Source organism: Episyrphus balteatus, chromosome 1 (genome assembly GCF_945859705.1).
Source record: "Episyrphus balteatus chromosome 1, idEpiBalt1.1, whole genome shotgun sequence".
Classification (NCBI taxonomy): domain Eukaryota; kingdom Metazoa; phylum Arthropoda; class Insecta; order Diptera; family Syrphidae; genus Episyrphus; species Episyrphus balteatus.
The window spans coordinates 6,284,955-6,311,352 of record NC_079134.1 but is presented as its reverse complement, the minus strand read 5'-3'; the positions used below and the strand labels follow the sequence as shown (position 1 = coordinate 6,311,352).

General features: G+C 33.1%; 1 protein-coding gene across 1 annotated transcript; it reads right to left on the bottom strand.

The window, feature by feature from the left end:
• Positions 1–21,863: 21,863 nt before the first annotated feature.
• Positions 21,864–22,877, bottom strand: LOC129921483 (eukaryotic translation initiation factor 3 subunit K). The gene is made up of 3 exons (XM_056003324.1): positions 22,704–22,877; positions 22,189–22,628; positions 21,864–22,123 (listed from the first exon to the last, which is right to left on the bottom strand). The coding sequence occupies exons 1-3, from the start codon at positions 22,772–22,774 to the stop codon at positions 21,969–21,971; spliced, it is 666 nt and encodes a 221-aa protein (XP_055859299.1). The 5' UTR covers positions 22,775–22,877; the 3' UTR covers positions 21,864–21,968.
• Positions 22,878–26,398: the final 3,521 nt, after the last annotated feature.

Genomic DNA, 26,398 nt, shown 5'->3' with positions numbered 1-26,398 from the left:
TTACCTATATGTATATTATTATTATTTTTTTTTTTTTTAATAAATTGTTTTAAATAATTTGCATTTATTCTAAGAAATAAATACTTTTTCTTTGTTATTTGTGTTAAATTGATGTTTTTATTATTGAAGATTAAGAATCAAAGTCAAACTACCTACAAAGAAGTATAAAACTGGCTGCGATAAAGAGTGGGTTTTCTCTACTTTTTCTACAGCATTTTTACTTGTGATATAGGTACTATAGGGCAAGTTTAGGATTCGTAAAAAAAATCGAACTCGAGATAACAATTTTACATGACATTACGATGATGGAGAATGCCAAAAAAGTGGGTCCAGCAATTCTGTCTGTCTGTCTGTCTCTATCTGGAGCTGCAGCCTAAACAAGTGAAGTGATTTTCTTCAAACTTGGTAGTTAGCAGTTTTTGGTGATTCCCTAGAGCTAGAGGGGAAATTGAAATTTTTTTTTTATGACCAAAACTAACGGTACCTGCCATATAACGGAAATACAAAAGTTAATTTTATTCAAAAACGGCTCTAACGATTTTGATTAAAATTTTTGTTTGTAGTATTACACATAAGAGCCAACTTTTAAAATAAAAAAAATATTTTTTGTACCTTTATTAACGGTACCTGTCATAGAACGGTTTTTTTTCGTTTCTGAATATCTCGTACAACATTAACCCGATTTTAATAAAAAAATTTATACAAAAGTGTTTAAGTAATAAGTACAAGTAATAAAATGGCATACTTGGTTTTTTTTTTTTTTAAACATCATTTAAGACGGTGTTTAATTAATTATAAAAACAGATTTTATTTTTTTACACTACCTATGAAATTTCTTGAAAATATCAAATTTTTCCTAATTTTCTTGAATAAAAAGCTTTAACATTAGAGTTACTTTAAGCATAAGAGCAAGTACGTGCTACCCCAGTCGTGCATTTTATTTCTTGTGATTATGAAAGATCAATTTATTCTTAGCATTTTGCAACAAAACAGGAATATTTCAATCTTAAAAAAAAAAAAAGTAAAACAAAAAAAAATTAAATTTTTGAATAATAATTAATTTTTAGTTAATAGTTTCATTTGTAAAAATATACTTTTCTGAAGGTTTTTCGGTGTGCTGAACTCGAATATTACCATTAGAAAATGCAAAAAAAAAACTTTTTCTTGACTTCTTCAGACCTTATTCTTTTATATAAAGAAAATTTTTTGAACATATTAAGTAACATATTTTAGTTTCAGTGTTCCTTCTTTCAAGACCCGCTTAAATCTTTCCGAAAATTTCTATGGACTGTAATACGCCAAACAACTAAAGATATCTCGGGCAGTAAATAATCTAAAAGCTGCGATTTAAAACTGCCAGACCTTTGAATTCGTTATTAGAACGCATAAGCCTATAAAAGTGCATACTCAAATTTTGGCTATCACTCCACTCTCAAAATTTGCTGTGGGCTCTTAGACTTATATGAAAAAGATGTGATCTGCAATAATTGTTGAGTTTCAGGGTTTGATTTAAAAATTCGAACAAAATCGATTTGAATCAAAATGAATAGACTATTAGTTAGTGCATTCAAAAAGAAAACTGAAGATATTTACATTTACCATTCGCACGAGGTAGTTTGCTCCCATTTGGATCGGTACTGAATTTTCATGGAAAAGATGATTCAGTCGGTATGGCATGTATCCGAATGTGTTAGCAAAATAATGAAGTTACTAACTTTGAATTAAAAAAATGTACAATATTTAAATTTAAAACTACATATTTCCACTTTAAGTTCTTCGGGTAGATTGCTTTGAAAATAGTAGAGCTCATACAGTTTATTTTGACTTGCTTTGTAGCAACACAGGGCAAGTTAAGGAAGTACAAAAATCGAGTTCTCTTTCACACTTCTTTTCTGATGTCGTTTTTGTTAATTCTAATTGCGCAAAATTTTAAATGATTAAGTAAATTGCCAAAGCCATTTTAGTAAGTTACTAAGCCAAATGGCTGGTATTGATTTTTTGTTCCATCACGACACAAAATCGTAAACATTATTTACTATGGAGAAATTTCAGAACTTTGGGATACGCCACATTTACTCCAAAATTTGTGTGTATTTATTTTGAATAACCTCTAACTGACTATTGAAAAATTGCTTTTTTAGTGAAGTTAAAGAAACCAATTTTTGTGCTGTCTTCTTTGAAAAAACAGATTAAAAATGACTAGAAATGACTAAATTCATAAATTTTGAAAAGTTGATCCCAGAATTCTTTCCATTTATATGTCTATCTTAAGCTGGATAACCAATATGGAAGAGAGTATTTAAAAAAAAAAGGTTTTAATTATTTCGATTGTAGGGTCGCCTATATAACAATAGAAGACAAAAAAAAATTAAAAAAAAAACACTTTGCATCAAAACAACTTAGCTGGTCAATAAAAAATAAATCGAGTAGCTCAGAAAACAATATTTGAGTTGTCAAGGCAACAAAAAATTATATTTGAAAATTTCGTTTGAAAATTGTCCATTCAAGTTTGAAATTTTAAACCGAAAAGACTTTTGCTAGAGAAGAAAAAAAAAAAAAAATAAGAATACATTTTTGAAAAGTTCTAGGGCATTTTGTGATTTGAAAACGTGCAATAAAAAAAAAAAAATTCCTGAAAAATACTTTTAATCCAAATATAATCTACCAAATCATATTGATGGTTACATTAGATATTGGAGTTTAACAAAAAAAAAAAAGGAATTAAAAAATATATAAGAGTGATATTCATTATATCCAAACAGTGCTGTGCCCCTAAGATACATCTTTTAAAGATGCCATTCAATCTCGAATAAAGTTTTGCTAATTGCGACAAAATAAAATAATAAGAATCCTATCTCGATCCAGACGGATTTAAATATTTTAAAAAGCAAAAGCCGAAACTATTAAGCTTTGAAAAATTTATCGTTTTCTTAATCCAGTGCGAATCCTATCTCGATCCAGACGGATTTTAACATTTTTAAAAAGCAAAAGCCGAAACTATTAAGCTTTAAAAAAAATCTATCGTTTCTTAATCCAGTGCGAATCAAGAATTGAAGTTTCGAGGAAATAATATCAATTCAAGAAATTTTGAAGAAATTTTAACAATTGTGGCGTCACTTTTTTTTGCTGTTCTTAATAATTTGTTTTTTTTATTATTCTAATTGTGTATTTATGTTAAATTGTGTTCGTTTTCATATTTTCATTAGTTTTAACCTTTTTTTTTTAAATAAGTTGTTTTACTTTCTGATTCGTGGAAGCTTGTGCAAGGAATTCACTCAAATTTGGGTGATTTACTTAATTATTCCAACTTTTCTATACAGGTCCAAACAGCTTGTGCGCACAATCTAAATGGATGCAGGTATGTGATTTTCTGTTAATTTTTTTTATTATTTTTATAATTGTTATTACATTGAGTTTGAGTGAGTTTTCTTTTATCTCCTTTTTAAATATATATTAAATTTAACTTTATCTATACGATTTGCTAAATTTAAAATACATAGTAATTGAATAATTAAATTTCATTAATTTTAATTTTCTTTCAATAATTCTGATTAATTCGTATAAACAACCCTATTTTTATGAATAATTATTACATAATTATAGTAATAAATTAATCTTAATTCTTTTGAAAATGAAATGAGCAAGTTTTCGTTATTTTTATTTTGGTTCTGAAAAATATTAGTATGAAATACTAAACTTCATGAGGAGCGACTGGTGACGGAAGGGATATAAGAGTCCAAAAATTAACTGAGTCTCCGTAGGTGAGGCTTGAGGTCTTATTTTAGGGGCTGTCGCACAAATCTGAGCACGCGGCAGCCAAGGAGCCTTCTCAGAAATGAGTTAGGCAGAGGGAGGGTGCTCAAGGGTACCAATTACACCATGGTGCCCGTGTATTAAAATGACAAGTAGGGTAGAAGGGGGAGGATTTGCCAGGATTTAGGAAAATTGACTAAACGCAAAGTTTTTACGATTCTTTTAATTTTTTTTATATCTGATATTATTATTGACTTTATTATCTTCACTTAAATATTTTTTTCATCTTGATATATTAATTTTTTCTATTTTTAATAATTTATTCAAAAAAATGAAAAGTGATGTGGCAAAGCCTCCCCAGGTGGGAGGCTTTGCCACGGGGGTGGGGAGGGATTGCCAGTTACCTAAATATCAAAGTTAATACAAATAAAACCAATATTCATAAACAAAACTTCTTTTTAGCTGAAAATACGAAGAAGGGACTGATTTTAAAGGATTCTGCCATCCTCTTTTGAGGAAGCTTGCTTCTGGCAAATGTACCCCATGGGGTGCATTTGCCAGAGCAAAACCTACCCAAAAACGAATGGCAAATGCACCCCACAAGCTAATCTTTCAAAAATTTACTTATAACTTTTTTATAAGTTAAACAGTAAAAAAATCGCTTCTACACAGCATAGTACACATAATTTTGAAAAGATATTTGTATCAAAAAGTAATTTAACACGACAAATACTTACAATTTACGACGGTTATGTACCTTCATATTTTGGTTCTCAACATTAAAAAACTAACACAAGCGTCTAATTTATTTCGTGTCATGCCAAAAGCTGTCAAACTTTGTGCAAAGTTTTCAATCATAAATGTGCAACACAAAATGATTTTTCTGTATTTAATATTCTGTTGGTTTGGAAAAAAACCTGGACTGGCAAAGGTACCCCACTGGCAAATGCTCCCCCTTCTACCCTAGGTTAATTGGAAAGCAGAGATTTTTCGTTTACCTCCGGCATAATTAATTTTTTTAATTTTTCTATAACGTAGCTTAATTTTAATGTCCGTTTTGTCAGTCTGTTCAAGTATAGTTTTTCAGTCCTAGATTATTTTAATTTTGAGATTTTTGGTATTTAGAATGTTAATTATTGATAAACCAGGCATGATAACAATGCGGTAGTCCAGGTAAGCGGGTCAAAAAGAACCCCCCCACATCCGGCGAGCTAAGCAAAGCAAAAAAAAAACATGTCTGACCTGGCTCTGCTTCCTGGACACCCTTCCATCCATAATTTTGTGTAGGATCTGTACCTACAGGATGGAAGGGTTGACTACATTCTCACCTTCATTATTGGGAAAAGGTCTAGACCGTTACAGATGGCGCCCAGAACGTGGGGCAATTGTTGTTAAGGGTACCTTATAGTAGTCTTAATAATTTTTGCTCAAAGTTTTTTGTTTATTTGTTCTTTAGTAATTTCTTGGGGTTTTTATTTGTTTTCGTTTTTTATACTCTTCGTTTTTTTTTTTATTCGTGGTTAAAATTTTTTAAAATTTAATTTGTAACTTTCTACCTATATGTTTGGAGGTGGACCAAAAATTTTTGTTAACTTTTGACAATTCTTTCCGGTTAGGATTCTCTGTCCAGCAATGGAAGTTTATTTCGTTGTTTGATGCGGGGTGTCTGAGTTAGAGGGGATTGTCCAGAGGAAAGAAAATATCAGGTGTCTTTGTTTTGGAACATTTTCTGATCAAATAGCTCTTGGTATTTTCGATTTCAGTTTGGGGTTTTGCAAGTTAGTGTATATGTACTGTCCGAAAGAGGAAGTCTTGTTTCTTCTTTGTCAGCTGCTGTGCATATGCACTTGCAATTTTCTCAAACTAATTTGGTTCTTGGCTTGATATACTTATGGTGAAAGCTCGATATTTGCTGTCCGGAATAGGGAATTGCAGTACCTATCTGTCTGTTGCTTCATTTACTTTGGCAAACACTATAAAAGGTGTCAGGTCAGGAACTGAATAAACTGATTAGCTGAAACTTCTTTTAATACACAAGCGGAGCTCAGTTTATCTAGGTTTCTGGTTCTTAATGTCATCAGTCGCTCCATTTAATTAATGTTTGAACTCTTTAATATTCGTATATATATAAAATATTTAACATATAAACATAATTGTTGAATTTTTTTTTTTTTTTTGTCTGCTCGATTAATAAGTAAAATTAAAATGTCTGATCAGCCAAGTGGGTCCAAGGGACCATTTAATCATTTTAAAGACTTATAGCGTTTTCGTTTGGTCGTCCGGGACTGTCCGGAATTCTCCCGAACGATTCTGAAACTGATCGTTTGGCACTCAATGACAGTTCTAATTCTGAAAAGAAGAGAAAATCGATTCCGAATTTTGAGGCAGAATCAAAACCAGAATCACGCACACATGTTAACACTTAAGATGTCAAAGTAATGAAATGTCATTCTTTGTTATTCATTTCTCAATTTCAAGATTTTTAACTATGCACAAACTTTAAACTATATTAAAATAATGTGAAGAAAGAAAACAAAAATAGATAACTTAATGATAATAAAAAAAAATAAACAAAACAAAACTTTCATCAGACGTTCGCATTTGATGTTTCACAAATACAAAGAAACCCAAACTTCAGAATAAAAAAAAGTATCTAACTCTGATCGTTTGGCATTCCGGATCGGACAGTCCCGGACGCTTCTAAGAATTCCCAAACGAAAACGCTATTAGGATTAAGAATGGATAGGATTTTAAATTCTACACCTCTAAATGTTTTAGATGACACTAGGTCTTTCGGTCCTAGAATTTCAAAGCAGAAGCAGCCTAATTTTTCGTCAACCAATCCTTTTATTGCTACTAGAGAGATATTGCCTTTTCCATGTCCGAATAGGATAGAAGAAAAAACACCAGATCATGACACAGAGCAAAATGTTGTTCCTCCTAGACCTTTTCAAAACACTAATTCAATAAACAGTTTGGTCCAAAAAGCGGTTGCATCGGCTATTGAGGCCCAAAATACAAATATTATGAAAAGCTTAGACAAAATATTAGCCGAAGAAAGACAAAAGATTCGGGACCAAGTTGTTGAGGTGGTTCAGGAATCACTTCCGAAAAGACCATTAACCGGAACTGTGCCAAGACAAATAAATGCCCCACAATGTAACCAATCAAACATTTTTGATCCAAATAATGATCATATTTATGAATTTCAAAACATGCACATTAATAATGGTAATACAAAATCAAGATTTGACAATCAAACAAATTATCAATGTAATTCAAATTTTAGTAGACCCAACCGAAATTCAACTGGTTGCGATTATCAGAAATGGGGTGTGAAATATGATAATCGCAACATGACAGTTGACGATTTCCTTTTCCGATTGGAATACTTACGTACATCTTACGATGTTCAATGGGATGATGTTGTGCGAAACTTCCATCATTTCATTGAAGGTGAAGTCAGCACATGGTTTTGGATACATAAGAAGTCACATCCCAGGGAAGATTGGTGGCAGCTTAAAATGGCTCTTACAGAGCATTTTAGAAGTCTGGAAACCGATGAAGAACTCGAAAGGAAAATGGATGATCGTAGGCAGGGCTCTCGAGAATCCTTTGACAATTTTTATTCAGATCTACTGAAACTAAATTCAAGACTTCGAAATCCTCGCGGTAATGAAAGATTAATTTTTCTACTCCGTAAAAACGTGTGCCCTGAAATAGGTGGTAAGCTCTTGACATTTAAGACAGCTAGTTTGCCAGAAATGGTGTATACATGTAGGAACATTGAAAAATATAATGTTGAAAGTTCGAATTCTAATCAGTTACAGAGGCAGCAAAGGTTTCACAAACATGTCAATGAGGTGGACTGCGAAATTTCCGATGCTGCCTACGAACAGTCATTAGAAGCCGTCGGAGTTTCAAAGTCGTCGAAAGAATTGCCTTCATTAAAATGCTGGAACTGCAATTCGACAGGTCACAAATTTAAGCAGTGTCCCAATAGCCAGCAATCATTTTTCTGTTTCACTTGTGGGCTTCCAGACACAATTTCAACTCGCTGTCCTAATTGTTCGGGAAACCGACCAAGGAGCAATATGCTGTCCGGGGATCATTGCTCCCAACCAAAGAGACCCGACAATCCTTTCAGGAATCATTAGGTAACAAAGATGATATAAAACAATCAAATTCAACCGTAACAAAAATACTCGAAAGACAGCATCAACCAGCCATATCTAAACCTACTGAAAACATACCAAGGCCGACCCTTCATGAGCGTCTTCTCAATTATGAGGAAGTCCGTGCACGAATTTTCGATACAAATCCGACAGACGCACCTTGTACCTCTGACAAAAACCTGAAACTTCGTCAACGTTTTGCAGATAAGAAAGCTATGCATAAAGCCATTGATTCTACCGCTTTGCTTAGTTCCGACGACCCCAGGCCTTATGCAAACATCCAAATAGGCAATACAAACGTTCTTGGCCTTTTAGACTCAGGAGCGTCCATAAGCTGTCTGGGGCAAGGCGCTTTGGAATTCCTTCTTGAAAATGGAATTCCCTACAAAGAGTTCACGTCGGAGGTAAACACAGCGGGTGGTCAGAAGCAGGCAATTATAGGCTCTGCTTTAGTGAATGTCATATACAAGGGATTAGAAAAAGAAATGCGTTTATTCGTAGTCCCAACTTTGGAACAGAGACTCTACCTTGGGGTGGATTTTTGGAAGCTTTTCAATCTCGCTCCACAAATCATTTCGGAATTAAATCAGACCCCAAAGACCCAACCAACTGACCCGAATTTTCATGAATTGTCACCAGATCAGTTAGTAGCATTAGAGGAAGTGAAAGCATTGTTTCCATCTTATGCGGTACATGGCCTAGGACGGACTGGACTTGAGGAGCATCATATTGACACCGGTGATGCTGCACCAATTAAACAACGGCATTATCCCGTTTCTCCGGCGGTTCAAAAACTTCTCTATGAGGAGGTGGACCGCATGTTTCAACTTGGCGTGATTGAGGAAAGCGACAGTGCTTGGAGCTCTCCTGTTGTTCTAGTGAAGAAGTCAAACGGCAAACATAGACTCTGCCTAGACTTCAGGAAAGTCAATTCCGTCACGAAGAAATTTGCGGGTCCGGTTCCGAATATTGAAGGTTTGCTAAGTCGTCTTTCAAATTCACGTTTCTTTTCGAGCGTGGATTTGAAAGACGCCTTCTGGCAGATACCGTTGGAGAAAAGTTCAAGGGAGAAGACAGCATTTAGTGTTCCGGGGTTGCCTTTGCTTCAGTTCAAAGTCATGCCTTTTGGCTTATGCAACGCAGCACAGCGTATGTGTAAGTTGATCGACAAGGTTGTACCGCATCAGTATAGGGAAAATGTTTTCCCGTACGTTGATGATCTACTAATTGTGACTTCCACATTTGATGAGCATATTCGGATGCTAAAGATAATTGCGGGCCGTTTAACAGAGGCTGGACTTACTATTAACGTAGAGAAGTCCAAGTTCTGTTTTAAGGAACTCAATTATCTTGGCTATGTTGTTGGGGAGGGTTGTCTGAAAACAAATTCAGAAAAGGTTTCTTCTGTTATGGAGTTCCCGGTTCCAAAAACTAAACGTCAGGTTAGAAGGTTTCTTGGATTGTCGGGTTGGTATAGGAGATTTGTAAAGGATTATTCAGGGATTGCTGCTCCTATTACCAACACGTTGAAGGGTTCGAAATTCGAGTTTGGTCCTGAAGCAATCAGTGCCTTCAATCAACTCAAAGAGGCACTAACCACCGCCCCAATTTTAGTGAACCCTGATTATAGCAAACCTTTCAAAATCCTTTGCGATGCATCTAGTACTGGAGTTGGCTGTGTGTTGTGCCAGGAAGACAGTGAAGGTGTAGAAAGGCCTATATATTATTATTCTCATAAGCTAAATAAGTCCCAAAGAAATTATTCTGTAACAGAACAGGAATGTTACGCGGCAGTTTTGGGAATTAAGAAATTCCGGCCTTATGTGGAAGGGCATCCCTTCAAAGTTGTGACTGACCATGCAAGCTTAAAGTGGTTGATGAACCTGAAGGATTTGCATGGTAGGTTGGCCCGATGGAGTTTAAAGCTTCAAGGGTTTGATTTTGATATTGAACACCGAAAGGGTTCTGAGCACGTTGTTCCGGACGCGTTATCGCGAGTATACGCTGTTGATGCCCTTTGCGATGTTTCAATATCAGAAGATCTCCACCAGGTTGTCCTTCACATTGACCTTGATGACTTGAGTTTCAGGTCAGAGGAATATGTGAAGTTGATTGAGACAGTCAGAGAAAATGAAAGCCAGCTTCCTGATCTTCAAGTATCTGATGGGTTTGTGTACAAAAAAGTCAAACACTGTACAGGCAACCCAGTCGAAGATGACATGGTGTGGAAGCTATGGGTTCCATCGGAATTAACCAATTCTTTAATCCTTCTTGCTCATGAACCACCTAAAGCCGCGCATGGTGGTGTTGCTAAAACTTTGTACCGTCTTCGTGATAGATTTTACTGGCCTAGTATGGCGGCAGAAGTAAAATCATTTATTGCGAGCTGTGACGTGTGCAAAGTTTCGAAGGCCCCTAACACAATTTTAAGGCCGAAAATGGGCAAAGCATTTATAGTTGAGAGGCCGTACCAGCATATTTTCATTGACTTCCTGGGACCGTACCCAAGATCAACAAAAGGAAATACTTACATCATCGTCTGCTTGGACCAACTTACCAAGTTCATTCATGTTCATCCTTTACGACAGGCGAACAGTGAAAATGCCATAAGGTTTTTGGAGGAACAAGTTTTCTCGGTATTTGGAGTGCCAGAGTCTTTGCTATCGGATAATGGTAAACAGTTTGTAAGCAAAGAGTTCTCCAAATTTTTGCTCTCATATGGAGTAAAGCATGTAAGGACTGCAGTGTATTCGCCGCAGGCGAATGCTAGTGAGAGAGTGAATCGTTCAATCCTCAGTGCAATACGATCTTATTTAGATAAAGATCAAAGGCACTGGGATAAACATCTTCCCTCGATTGCTAGTGCTCTCCGAACGACGGTACACTCAGCCATAGACATGTCTCCATATGAGGCATTATTTGGACAATGCAAAATAGAACATGGATCCGATTACAAACTACTGAGAACACTGAAGTCCGTCAATAATCCGGAGTTTTCGCTGTTCCCTTTGCCGTCAAGGATGAATATGATCCATAGCCACCTAAAGAACTCACTAGAACAAGCACATAGAGTATACGAACGCACTTACAACACGCGTAGTAAGGATGTGCAGTTCAAAGTGGGGGACGTTGTCTTCAAGCGAAACTTCGTTCAAAGCGATGCATTTAAGAAGGTAAATGCTAAGCTTTGTCCAAAATTTCTTAAAGCAAGGGTTAAGTCAGTGCGTGGTAATAGTTTATATGAATTGGAGGATTTAGCTGGCAATGTTTTAGGTGTATTCCACTGCAAGGATATTCGGGTTTAGCTCCTTTTTCATATCATTCTTTGAACGCCGACGTTCTTCAGACTGATATGTTTTGTAGGGTCGCCTATATAACAATAGAAGACAAAAAAAAATTAAAAAAAAAACACTTTGCATCAAAACAACTTAGCTGGTCAATAAAAAATAAATCGAGTAGCTCAGAAAACAATATTTGAGTTGTCAAGGCAACAAAAAATTATATTTGAAAATTTCGTTTGAAAATTGTCCATTCAAGTTTGAAATTTTAAACCGAAAAGACTTTTGCTAGAGAAGAAAAAAAAAAAAAAAATAAGAATACATTTTTGGAAAGTTCTAGGGCATTTTGTGATTTGAAAACGTGCAATAAAAAAAAAAAAATTCCTGAAAAATACTTTTAATCCAAATATAATCTACCAAATCATATTGATGGTTACATTAGATATTGGAGTTTAACAAAAAAAAAAAAAGGAATTAAAAAATATATAAGAGTGATATTCATTATATCCAAACAGTGCTGTGCCCCTAAGATACATCTTTTAAAGATGCCATTCAATCTCGAATAAAGTTTTGCTAATTGCGACAAAATAAAATAATAAGAATCCTATCTCGATCCAGACGGATTTAAATATTTTAAAAAGCAAAAGCCGAAACTATTAAGCTTTGAAAAATTTATCGTTTTCTTAATCCAGTGCGAATCCTATCTCGATCCAGACGGATTTTAACATTTTTAAAAAGCAAAAGCCGAAACTATTAAGCTTTAAAAAAAATCTATCGTTTCTTAATCCAGTGCGAATCAAGAATTGAAGTTTCGAGGAAATAATATCAATTCAAGAAATTTTGAAGAAATTTTAACAATTGTGGCGTCACTTTTTTTTGCTGTTCTTAATAATTTGTTTTTTTTATTATTCTAATTGTGTATTTATGTTAAATTGTGTTCGTTTTCATATTTTCATTAGTTTTAACCTTTTTTTTTTAAATAAGTTGTTTTACTTTCTGATTCGTGGAAGCTTGTGCAAGGAATTCACTCAAATTTGGGTGATTTACTTAATTATTCCAACTTTTCTATACAGGTCCAAACAGCTTGTGCGCACAATCTAAATGGATGCAGGTATGTGATTTTCTGTTAATTTTTTTTATTATTTTTATAATTGTTATTACATTGAGTTTGAGTGAGTTTTCTTTTATCTCCTTTTTAAATATATATTAAATTTAACTTTATCTATACGATTTGCTAAATTTAAAATACATAGTAATTGAATAATTAAATTTCATTAATTTTAATTTTCTTTCAATAATTCTGATTAATTCGTATAAACAACCCTATTTTTATGAATAATTATTACATAATTATAGTAATAAATTAATCTTAATTCTTTTGAAAATGAAATGAGCAAGTTTTCGTTATTTTTATTTTGGTTCTGAAAAATATTAGTATGAAATACTAAACTTCATGAGGAGCGACTGGTGACGGAAGGGACATAAGAGTCCAAAAATTAACTGAGTCTCCGTAGGTGAGGCTTGAGGTCTTATTTTAGGGGCTGTCGCACAAATCTGAGCACGCGGCAGCCAAGGAGCCTTCTCAGAAATGAGTTAGGCAGAGGGAGGGTGCTCAAGGGTACCAATTACACCATGGTGCCCGTGTATTAAAATGACAAGTAGGTTAATTGGAAAGCAGAGATTTTTCGTTTACCTCCGGCATAATTAATTTTTTTAATTTTTCTATAACGTAGCTTAATTTTAATGTCCGTTTTGTCAGTCTGTTCAAGTATAGTTTTTCAGTCCTAGATTATTTTAATTTTGAGATTTTTGGTATTTAGAATGTTAATTATTGATAAACAGGGATAGGATCTTGTGGACCTAAAAACTTAAAAAAAGGCAAAATAAAACTCCCAAAAAGGCATAAAAAGGCATTTATTGAGAAAAGAATGAAATATAAAAATTAATTGCAGTAATTTTGAACAATCATGAGTTTTTTTTTTAAATTTTCAGTTAACAAGCGCCTGCGATTGTCCCTTAAGAGTGCTCTAAAGGAGCTAAAATATCTCTCTACATCTGTAGAGACGACTGGACCCCAATTAAAGAACTCGACATCGCCCACTTCAACATTCGCCGGGAGCTCTGGGGTCGAACTACGGCATACGTTCGTTAACGTTTTGACTATTTCTTTCTCTATTTAATTAGAAGAAAATGATAGAAACATAGAGCGTCAATACGTTAATGTACGTATGCCGTAGTTCGACCCCTGGATTTGTGCTCCAATGTATTACGCAATTTATTTGTTCAACTCTTTCGAGTCCCTTATTTGCCAAAAAAAATTGATATGTTTTTCTCAAAAACATCTTTTGCGACTGCCCCTTTCGCAGCTTCCAAATCTCTCTTGATTATTTATTTATTTATTTATTTATTTATTTATTTATTTATTTATTTCGTCTATAAGTACATACATACATAATACATACTACTTTCTTAGACATAGATACAAAAAAATATAAAATTATGATAAATAATAATTATTTCTCTAAACCAATCAATCGATAACAATAATGTTCATAATATGTTTTTTGAATACTTCTTTTGTAGAATCAAGTTCGATTACATCAGCATATTTGTTAAAAAAGTGACAAGCTTTAGTAATCGGTTCATTTAATCCGTAATTTGTCGAATGTTGTAGGATGAAGAAAAATTGATTAGCCCTCGGTCTTAGACAACGTCCAGGTGTATGTCTTATAAATTGTTCTAATAAAGGAGTACAATTAATATGACCGGTTATTACATCTCTAGCGAGTGAAATCAAAAAATAAATTCTCCTGATTTCAAGGGGTTTAATATCAATCAACGCACACCGATCATTATATGTTGGTAACGGGTGGGTCCATTCAAGTTTCAGAAGCGAATATTTCGTAAGTCTTTTCTGTATTCTTTCAATTCTATTCGACGAATTTTTGTAGTAAGGAGACCAGACTACACAGCAGTATTCTAAAATCGGTCGAACTAAACTTATAAATAGCGACTTAATTGTATAAGGACACTTAAATTCCTTAGAATTCCTGAACAAAAATCCGAGCATAGAGTTTCCTCTAGACACGATATAGTCCACATGCATTCTAAAATCTAGTTTGGAATCGAAGATAACTCCCAAATCTTTGTGATTGAAAACTCTTTGAAGAACGTTATCAGATATAAGGTAATCAAAGAAAATCGGACTTAAAGACCTAGTAAATGTAAGAACACAACATTTATTAATATTTAAATCAAGGTCATTTAAAAGACACCATTTTGACAAGGAAGTTAAATCATTTTGGAGTTGCACACAATCTGAAAATGAATTGATTGCTCTGTAAATCTTAAAATCATCGGCAAATGAAAGGCATTGTGAGTCTAAAACAAAGCTAGGTAAGTCATTAACAAAGAGTATAAATAAGAGTGGACCCAGATGACTGCCCTGAGGAACCCCTGAAAAATTCGAGATTATTTCCGATTTAGTTTGACCAATTTTAACTGATTGCACTCTGTTTTCTAGATAGCTTTTGATCCAGTCAAATATCTGAGAGTGAAATCCTAGAGATCTAAGTTTTGACAAAAGAAGTTTATGGCTAACTCTATCAAAAGCCTTTGAAAAGTCGGTGTATATGACGTCTACTTGGCTTCTTTTTTCGATTGTGTTAATACAAAAGTTTGTTAGTAGTGTGAGGTTAGTTGCTGTGGATTTCCCAGTAACAAAGCCATGTTGAAAGGGCGATATATGTGCTTTCACTGCATCATACATTTTAGTTTTTACCAATGATTCGAAGACTTTTGGGATCAATTGAAGTTTAGCAATTGGTCTATAGTTTTCAATTGATTGTTTAGAACCCGATTTATGAATTGGGGTTATGAATGAACTTTTCCAGGAATCAAGAAAAACCCCAGTTTGGAGAGATAAGTTGAAAATTATATGGAGGGGCTTACATAAATTTATCATACATTTTTTTAAAAAAATTTCTGGAATATTATCAGGAGGCAAACTTACACTATTTTCCAATTTGCCGAGTGCAGAAAGAATTTCTTCTTCTGATATATATATGTAACCCATATCAATTATAGTCGGAATATTATAGTTCAGTTCCGAATGAGCTGGATTAGATCTAAAATTAGATCGAAAAAATGACGCAAACAGATTACATATTTTATTGAGATCACTACTACCAATACCTTTATAGGTCATATAAGCCGGAATACCAACAGATTTGCGCTTAGAGTTTATGTATTGCCAAAAACACTTTGAGTTACTTTTGATATTTGATTCCAAGGACCATACATATTGCTTGTATAAGAACTTTTTAAGAAAGTCGTATTCTCTCCGTATACGGCAATATTCGCTTCGAAAACCTGAACCAACCTTACTCATTTTATATGTTTTGTTCAATGTGTTCTTTAATCTCGATAAGCTTTTTGTAAACCAAACGGGCTTATTATTTTTCTTCATCCGTTTAACAGGAATATAGGAAGAAAAAGCTTCATATATAATGTTTTGAAAAGTCTTATAATTTCTTTCTAAGTCCTGGAAACATAAGACCACATTCCAATCTACGCTGTTTAAAAAGTTATTTATACCAATGTAATCGGCCTTGACAAAGTCATACTTATAATCACACACTTTAATTCAAAGCGTAAGGCTTTATGATGAATACAATTATTTAAAAGAGGAAAAGCTTCTTCTGTTAAATCAATTTCAAGGTCTTCTTGCACAAAAACAAGATCTAAAATTCTACCGATGGAGTTAACAACATTATTCATTTGTATGCAATTTAAAGCTGACATGGTGTCTAATAACAATGTTTCATTTTCATTCACAACATTATATGGAAGAAGAGCTTTATCGTCCTCAGAATACATCCAGATTACTTTACTAAGGTTAAAATCACCTAAGACTACCACGTATGAATTACAATCTAATGTTTTTACAATTTCACTAATATTGTTTATATGAGCAGTATAAATATCAAAACTCGATTTTGGAGGAATATATGAATTAAAAATATAGATACTTATTTCGTTTAAATTGTAAGGTAAGCTTACGCACACACATATCTGTTCAATTAAACCCGAGGAATTTGCAAGAGATATTTGCCTACTCTTTAAATTACTCATGACAGCAATCAGCACTCCACCTCCTCTAGACAGATCCGTACAGATTTTATCTCTATCCTTTCTATAAACGTCATAATTATTATTGCAGATTTCAGCATTCGAAATATCATCACTCAACCAAGTCTCTGTGAGAGCAATGATATTGTAATTACACTCAATAACAGCATTATGAAAAGTAAGTATTTTGGATCGCATTCCTCCCACGTTTTGGTAGTATATTAGGATTGCTTCAGCAGATGTAGGATTTAACTCGACAGTAGGAGTAGCATTATAGTTTGGATTATCAATGGCATTTAGATCGGTATTATAGATGAGCAAAGGAAATGTCATTTCTGTGTTTCCATTGCCCGGTCTTTCCCGTTTTTTTGAAGATGTTTAAAAGGTTTTACACGTATTCCCTTTGGCCAAAAATTAGCGTTGAAAACGGAGTTAAATGAATCAGCTGGAATACCAATTTTAAAATTAACCTTCTTAAGTAGATCCATATTAACATCTTTTCCAACCAACTTAAAGCAAGATATCAACGAAGAATCGATGCCACTAGATGCCGAAACATACTCAATTATCGATTCAGTACTAGTAGTAGGACGAAAACTAGATAAGTGAAGCCATTTCCGACTCTGGATAATTAAATCACCGAAACACCCATCATCTATCATTTTACTGCCTGTGATTTCCTTAGTGTGTCTCTTTTTTGTAGACTTGGCTTCATTCAATCGGTCTTGAGTGTTTTCATCAGTTCTAATAGTAACATCATTTGCATTGACACCACTAGTAGTGGGAGGTATAAGTGTTTTAGTTACACCCGATACATCGTTGTCAGTAGCAACAATTTTCATAGCAACATTGTGTGTGTCGCCGACAAACGCATCATCTTCTACATGTGCATTCATGTCTTGAGGACAAGGAGAAATAGCATCGCTCACTACCATAACAATGCCACCAGCATCAGCAACATTACCATCAGCGGCAACAACAACTTTGTCACCATTAGCAACATCGTTATCATAACCATCAGCAACAACAACAAATTGGTCACCTTCAGCAGCAGTAACAACTTGGTCACTCTCAACAGCAACAACAACTTGGTCACCTTCAGTAACATCGTTATCATCTGTAACATCAGCTACATCATCCACTTCGTTATCATCAGCAACATCATCCACAACAACCACAACATCAGCTTTCGAAGTAACATCATGGTCATCGACAATAGCAACATCTTTCACAAAAGCGTCTTCAGTGATTCGATGAATGGAACCAATGTACGAATTTGCATCAGTTTTGTCTGAATCAACAGACGAAGCAGATGCAGCTACATCAGCAAATGAGACACCGTCAAAAATCTTGCTTGTTTCCTCACTGCACAAAGCTTTATCAATTTTCGAATTCTGCTTTGAAGAATTAGTATTGATTGTTTGATTTGCAGCGAGCTCTGATGCACAAACCGGTTTTTTAGTATGTGAGAGATTTTTGCCACCATCACTTTTAGCGACGCGAGATGATAAGGGAGTGTTTTTAGATTTGCTTGTGTTTGCCGATGAAGATGATTGTCGAGGAAAAGGAGAGAAATTTAATTCTTTTGTTACCTTATTAGTGTAAGATCGGGTTGCCCGGGGGGGGTTCGATCCACTTGGACGGTCCGTAATGAGCTTTTCAAATTCAAGCTTATTATCAATAAAGAAAGAATAAAAGTCTTTGATTTTTGCTATGCAATTTAAAATTGGAATGTTTTTACAAATATCGCAGCGCCAAATTAAGTTTTTATTTGACTTGAGGGCGGAATGATGAGATTCACTCACTTTCGCACAATTTAAATGGAAAGCCGAGCGGCAACACCCGCAGTAAATCAAATTACTTTTAGAAGTTAAGACTTTACACTTTGAACATTGAACGTCCATAGTTTAATAGAAATAGCAGAGTGGTTACACGTCTGAACGACTGAACTGAACGAATTATGTCCAAAATCTGGAGAACTTCTTCAAATCGAGTATTGTAAATTGAGTAAGTTAGCTTTTGAACTCTAACACGTGTTGGTTGTCGGCCGCGCAATAGAACGTAGAAGACAATAAATGGTAGCAATAGCAGACAAACAAGCTGCATAGGTAGATCTTTTCATTCGAATTTTGTTTGTGTGGGGGTAATAAGTGAATTTTTAATATAGAATAGATATATTGAGCAAGTAATATACTGAGTAAAATAGCTTTTTGTTTGTATATTTGAGTGTTTTGTGTGTAGGCATTACCTTTAAGACGCTAAAAAGACAAAAAAAGGCAATAACAAGAGAAAAGGCAAAAAAAAGGCAATAACGAAAGAAAAGGCAAAAAAAAGGCAAAATAAAATACATATATTTGGCACTAGGGGGACGTGAAACGTGTTTGTTTTTAATCTATAATGTCGTACGATTAAGCAAGAAAAAAAGGCAAATTCCACAACATCCTATCCCTGTTGATAAACCAGGCATGATAACAATGCGGTAGTCCAGGTAAGCGGGTCAAAAAGAACCCCCCCACATCCGGCGAGCTAAGCAAAGCAAAAAAAAAACATGTCTGACCTGGCTCTGCTTCCTGGACACCCTTCCATCCATAATTTTGTGTAGGATCTGTACCTACAGGATGGAAGGGTTGACTACATTCTCACCTTCATTATTGGGAAAAGGTCTAGACCGTTACACGATAAAAAAATCTGGGGTCGAATCACAGCACACGATTACGATTTTGTTTTGGCAAATACCGGCTGAAATCGTTTTTGACACCACGTTTTAAGCTTTCTGCATCTGGCAGTGTCTTTCTTTACTATCCTTTTCTGATCTTGGCCAAATCGACCATGTACTGATTGAAGCAAAAGACCTCGAATTTACATATTTACGAAGAGCACACAAACTAAAAAGAAGAAAATCGACTATGGACGGAAGTGAAAAATTCATTGATTTCATAAAAATTTGTAGAAATATCTTAAGCAATAGGCCTTCGCCTTATCATCATGGATTTCATTCGTAGAAAAAATTTGCTACAATTCCCGAAGTAACACAATCACGAAATCTGTTAATAATGACACATTTTTATCAATTTTTTTTTACAATTACAAACGGATTCTGTGATTGTTCTTTCGGGACTCGAAGCAAATTTTCGATGGGAACGGAATTCATGATAAGTTTTCCGGTTCGTATGATATGGGAGAACTTTCCACTTTGGCGGATACCTACACAGTGCTGCCATTTCGAAATTTAAAAAAACATGATTTCAATTCAAAAAACCTGATTTATAAAAAAAACAAAATTTGAAAGAAAATGAACAACCACATCGTGACTAGGGGGGAATAAAACAAATTATTTCGAGTTCATTTTAGAAAATAGTATAAAGTATCAGAGGTACTTTTTGCAAAAATTCTTAAAGTGAAAATTATCGAACTCATTTTATGATGGAGAATTCTTAGATCTTGGATTCCACTTTACCCACTTTTTTTTTGAAAAGGTGGCCATTGTAATTATAATTAAATTACAAAAATGGCGGGAATAAAACTTGAAAACATAAATCAGTTTATAATTTGTACTCATTAAAGGTTAATTTCATATATACATACTTCATGTAGGTATTGAATGACTTATTGGGCCCTATCGTGAATCTCGAGGGGAATTTTGTTTCCCTCGGAATTTTTTGTGCGATCCTGAATCTCTCTCGGAATTTATTTCCAGGGAGCAAAAAATCGTAAGAAATGATGTCTAAATTCCCCTGGAAAATTGATTGCCGATACCAATATATTCCGAGGGAAACTTTTTATGATCATTTTCGCTCCCATATTTAAAACATGGGAAACATTTCGAGGGAAATTTTTATTCATGATAACTCCCATTAAAAATAACGTTCATCTAGTGAAAAAGATTGTTGGTTTACAAAAAGATTATAAAGATTTTTCTCTTGGATTAAAAAAAAAAAACATGATTTTGGACACGAAAACATTAAAAAATGATTTTAGTTCAAAAAACATGAAAATCAAAATACAATGATTTTTGTTTTTATCTATAAAACCAATTATATGATTTATTTTATCTTATAACTTTAAACGAGCTAAAATTGTTTATATATATATATATATATATAAAATTGGGATCTCGGAAACGGCTCTAACGATTTCGATGAAATTTTCAGGGTTTGTTCATATAAGCGAGTAAAAAATTTTGGAAGTATTTTTGGAAAAATCCGCCCACTGCCACGCCCACTTTTTTAACATATAAGTTTTTTCGGGAACGGCTCTAATGATTTCGATGAAATTTTCTGGGTTTATTCATCTAAGCGAGTAAAAAATTTTGGAAGTATTTTTGGAAACATCCGCCCACTGCCACACCCAATTTTTTAACATATAAGTTTTTTCGGAAACGGCTCTAACGATTTTGATGAAATTTTCAGGGTTTGTATATCTAAGTGAGTCAAAAGTTTGGAAAGTATTTTTGGAAAAATCCGCCCACATCCGGAAACGGCTCTAACGATTTTGATGAAATTTTCAGGGTTTGTATATCTAAGTGAGTCAAAAGTTTGGAAAGTATTTTTGGAAAAATCCGCCCACTGCCACGCCCACTTTTTTAACATGGAATTCTTTTTGGTAACAACTAAGGATTTCGATGAAATTTTGAGGGTTTGGTCCCCTAGCCGAATAAAATGTTTTGGAAGTACTTCTAGAAATATCCGCCCGCAGCTACGCTTATTTTTCTCACATATAAGTTTTTTGGGTAATTGCTTTAAAGATTTCGATGAAATTTTGAGGGTTTTTTCCTCTAGGCAAATACAACATTTTGGAAGTATTTTCTCTTACATTAGTTTTTTTTTTTCGCGGAGACAGATTCAACAATTTCAATAAAATTTTGAGGGATGATTCCATTTTTTATGCATTGTCTTTTTCTTTTTGTTACAATAACTTAAAAAAATTTTTTAGATCATGACTTTTTTGATCATGTATTGAAACTTTTAAGTAATTTGTTAATTTGGTATCACATATTATCTTTGTTTTACGTTTTTCTTTTGTTTTAATGCGACTATTGTTAACGTATAAAAATAAAATAACTCACAACAAGCAACACCATTGACCTAATGTCAATCTTATAATACATATATACCTAAGTAAAAAAAATAAAGAAGTAAAGCATCCTCTGATACAAAATAAAACAGAGACAGGGATAAAAAATAGTATTTCTTCATACTAAGCTTTGCCGACAAGGCTAAACTTGAAAAAAATATTAACTTTATGTACACCATCCACTGACCCGTAAATTAAAATTTGAACAAAAAGGGATCTCATTGCTGTAGGCATTTTCGATAATTTAGATTCCTGTAACCCTTCTATCCATTGCTGATCGTCGTAAATAAACTGGATTATAAAGTGGGAATGTGGTGTTTTGTAACCCGCGAAAAAAATGATCATTGCTAACTCAAACCCACTCCAAAAAATTGCTGTTTACATTTGACTTTTTTTTACTGAAAGTTATAAGTTATAACATTTAAAGATACCGAGCAAAGCTCGGTCACCCAGGTACTTTTAATTATAGAACAAAATCAAAGAAAAAATTTTGTTTCCCTTTTTAATATAAATTTTTGCTTCTACAAATAAAATTACGAGGACAAACTATTTATTCATCTTAAAGGCATTGAGCCATGAGACCGCCAAGATTTTCGAAATCGATTTTTTCGGTAATGTTTTTCGTCTTGATTTTTTCCTCTTGGGCAGCAATGAAAATGAGACTGCCTTGATGCTTCCAACCATTCTTCTTCATGTATTGTTCCAATGTGTTCTCTAAAAATGGCCAATAAATCATTACAATAATTATTTAATGATTTAATTAAAAAAAAAAAACTCACCATCAATATCACCAAGAAGTTTCTTGAGAAGATCCTTTGCTATTGTCTGGAATGTAATTCCAATGACATGGCAGACAAACTTCCTAATGGAATCATAAAATCCAGTAATGTGTTTGAACAATTCACGATTCTTATCAACTCGCTGCCAGAAGAGAATAAAGTCAGCCCTTTCCAAGATATCAGCCAAATGAATAATAGTTTGGACAGTATCGTCTTTGACTTGTTGTGGCAGTAGCAAACACTTGGCCATAACAAAATCAGTGTGTGGAAGATTTGTGAGCGATTTCAAGAGAATCGTTCTGGTAATGTCAATATTTAACATATGCTGATTGAATTGATACAATTTGAGAACAGCCAAATTGGCTTCCAAATCGTAGGTGTTATTTTTTGCTTGTTCCTCGATGTAGCTCTCCAATGTCTTTAAATGATCGGGGTTGTATCTGTGTAAGCAGGCAGGGCAGATACAATTTTGAGGTTAGAATTTTTATTTTGTTGAAATTTTGATTGAATATTACCTTTCAATGCAACCGAGCATTTCGGAAATTGTTTGGCTGGTGCCATTTTCCATTGTAACCATGTGAGTCATGTTGAAAATTTAATTTTAATTGTAGAAATTTGCAAAAATTTGGGGATCGTCCTACGAATGCAAACACAATTTCGGGAGTTTGACGTTTGAAAAGAGGGGAAGCTAGTAAATTGTGTGTGTCGGTAAGATAGTTTTTTGAATGTGTCAAAAAATTGTAGTAGATTGGTAAGTGAGTAGTAGTTGTGAGGTTTGTTTGGAAAATGGAACGGATGTAGAATGGCTGTCGTTTTGGGATTTTTTTGTCGGTTTGATTTGAAAGTTTTATTATCTGATGTAATTTTAAGATTTCCCTATTTTAATTATTTACATTGAAATTATAGCATTCAACTCCTTTTCATCTATAGAAAAATGTCTTTGAATGTATTCAGAAGTACTTAAGGCTTGGCCACACCGGAGGGTATGCGGTAGCGGTACGGGTAGAGGTAACGGTACTTGTATGAAAAAAATTCCAAACTGACATATCAACGTTCAGATGTGGAATTTTTTTCATACAAATATCGTTACCGCTACCCGTACCTCTACCGCATACCCTCCGGTGTGGCCAAGCCTTTAAAAGTACTTTGGAGAAGTTAACCCAACTAACAAATTTGCTTCTATAAAGCTTTACAGGTGGTAAAGTAGCTCCTGTAAAGCTTTATAGAAGGGATATAGTTTGTTGGGAATGGATAAAGCCTTAAATACATTGGTCGCTTTTGGCAAAAGTACAAAAGTGTAAACACATTTTTCGATAGAGTATATAGCTAAATTGTTTTTGTAAATTTTTTATTTCGGGAAATCATCACAAAATCAGTTTGAAAGCTTCCCAACAAACTTTATCCCTTCTATAAATCTTTACAGGAGCTACATTACCACCTGTAAAGGAACACAAATTGATGTATATTTAATTTTGTTTAAATAAAAACACTTCATATATTTTTGTTGATAAAAAAGAAAACATAAGGTAAAAAGAATTTTTCCCGAAATTCGATATCTAAAAAAAAAAAAATTGAAATGCACTATTGGTAGCACTTCTTTGCTTTTATGGTGATATTATATTCTGGGTTCCTTAAGAGGAAGTACTCTGCTCATGAGGAGAAATCTATTCTACTAGTTAAGGAACTCGGTTATTTTATAGCCTGAACATGAGATAATTTCGCAAATTAGGTCTGATTCAAATTCCAAATTAAATTTTTTTCTATACGATTTGGGCTCTAGTAAAAACAGGCTATTAGTTCAAAATTTAAAAAAATTTTACTTAAAAAAATTATATGTATGTATACCTAAAATTGAAAATTATTAAAAAAACATTTTTTTAAATGGACTTGAAAAGAAGTAGGTATGCTATTTGAATTTATTTATAAAATATATTTTGGACAAATATTTTAAAACTAATTTTTTTAAATATTTTTTTTTTATAAATTTAAAATAAAAAATTTAATTTCTAAGAAAATATTAATGAACATCAAAAAATTAATCACCCCGTTTTCAAATGCTTGAATTTTCAATTTTTTAAAATAAAAATTCTAAAATTTAACAACAACCATATTATTAAATTTTAGTAAAAATATACATAAACGCTCCTCTACAAAAAATTTACGTCATCTTTAATGATTTTGTGAATTTCGCGAAAAAATTCATCACTAAAACAAATAACTGAAGTTTTCTGAGAGTAATTTAAATACAAATCTAAGATTTTGAAAAAAAACAAAAGTAGATTAAAATAGCTTAGTTTAAGCGAAAAAATCTAAAAAAAATAAACAAATTGATAAGGACCATCATATTTGAGAAATTTAGATAACGAAAATACAAATATCCCGGTGAAATAACGTGAATGGTGATAGAAAACTGCAGAACACAACTCATACATACATGAGCTTGGAGACGCTCTATTCAGGTGAAGAAACAGCAAGAAAAAGCGCTTCCAATTGTCTCTAAAATGTCTTTGAAATCGTTGTCAGACAAAAATTTTTATTTTTCCTATACTTTGAGAATATTTGGAAGGTTTAGTACACCTTTGTGTACTATCTTTTCAATTGGTTTTTATCTGCTATGGTAAAAGTTACTCTAATGCTAAAGCTTTTTTACTGAACAAAATTAGGGAAAATTTAAAATTTGGTAGGTATTTTTAAGGAATTTCATAGGTAATCTAAAAAAAATAAAATCTGTTTTTATAATAATTACAAACACCGTTTTAAATTAACTTTTACACAAAACTAAATACGCCATTTGATTTCTTGCATAAAAAAGAATTTTTAGAAAAAAAAAATCGAAAATCCTAGAGCCGTTTTTTAAGAAAATAACTTTTTTACGTAGGTTCCTATATAATAAATTTTCTAACATTTTTCAAAAAAAAAAAGATAGTATGTTATTTTTAAGAAAATATTATTCAATAAAACGTTTATTTTAACGTTTCTGTATATATATTTTTTTTTTTAAATCTGCAGTCGAATTACGGCATTCGATTACGATCACACGTTAACGTTTTGACTATAATTGTTGTCTCTATTAAATCAGTTGGAAAAGATAGAGACACATATGGTCAAAACGTGCTTTGTCGTTCACGAGAAATTCATAAATCAAAACAACCGTTATATGACAGGTACCGTTATTAACGGCGTTAAAAATGGCTCTAACCATTTTTGTAAAAAAAATTAACGTTTCACTTAAACTTTAACGTTATATGACAGGTACCGTTAGTTTTGGTCCTACAAAAAAAATTCAATTCGTTGGCTCTAGGAAATCACCAAAAACAAAATATTCATTCATAAAAATAATGCGTTTTCTTAGACATTTTTACATTTTTTTTACTGCATTTCTATTATGGTTTAAGTAAAAAAGAAATAATGAATACTTAGTATTAAATTATTATATATTAAAGGAGAATGGGCAAATTTGTATGGAACGTGGACGTTACGCGGCCATTAATGAATTTGTTATTTAATGATGTTATTAAGTCTTACATATGTTTTGCAGATGTTTTATCTTTGTGACGTACTTCAGAAACGGGTAAAATGCATTTTTGCATTTAACACTTTATGCAGATTGTCTCAATGTTGTATCTTTAATATGTATTTAAAGTGCATATTATGATACTCTGTTATTTTAACTGACTCTAAAGACCTTAATCTTTAATATCCAACCACTAGAACCCAAACTATTAGCTTTTTTAAACAACAATTTTAAGCCTATTTTGAGAGTTTTGTTGTTCAATTTTTTGTTAGTTTGAATCGTTTGAAAAACTCTCGAACAAAAACAAAAGTGGTTGGCTTAAAAATCTTGTATTATGAGTTCTATTGGTCGAATTTTCAAGATCAATGTCTTCAGGGTCAGGGAAAATGACGGAGCTTCATATTATATATTTAAAATAAAAATATAATTCAATTTTTCATTCACACATTAAACGATGCATTAACAATACTAATATTGCAATATCTTGCATTCTAAATGCAATACAGTGAAACATCCAATGTAAAAGTTTGTCCTAAGATATAGCCCTTTCATTTGATACCAATTTTATTAATGGCCGCTTAACGTCCAAAATGCCCATTCTCCTTTCTGAAACTTGTTCGTAAATCTTAAAGAAAAAATGCAGCTCAGATGCTCGAGACCCCTCCAAATTCTGAAACGGCTGTAGTTTGCGTTTGT

Bases quoted from the DNA above. Each gene is read 5' to 3' on its own strand.
- LOC129921483 (XM_056003324.1), bottom strand. From the start codon at position 22,774: ATGACTCACATGGTTACAATGGAAAATGGCACCAGCCAAACAATTTCC. The intron at 22,629-22,703 runs GTAATATTCAAT...CTGCTTACACAG, and splicing joins ATGCTCGGTTGCATTGAAAG to ATACAACCCCGATCATTTAA. The intron at 22,124-22,188 runs GTGAGTTTTTTT...GGCCATTTTTAG, and splicing joins ACTTCTTGGTGATATTGATG to AGAACACATTGGAACAATAC.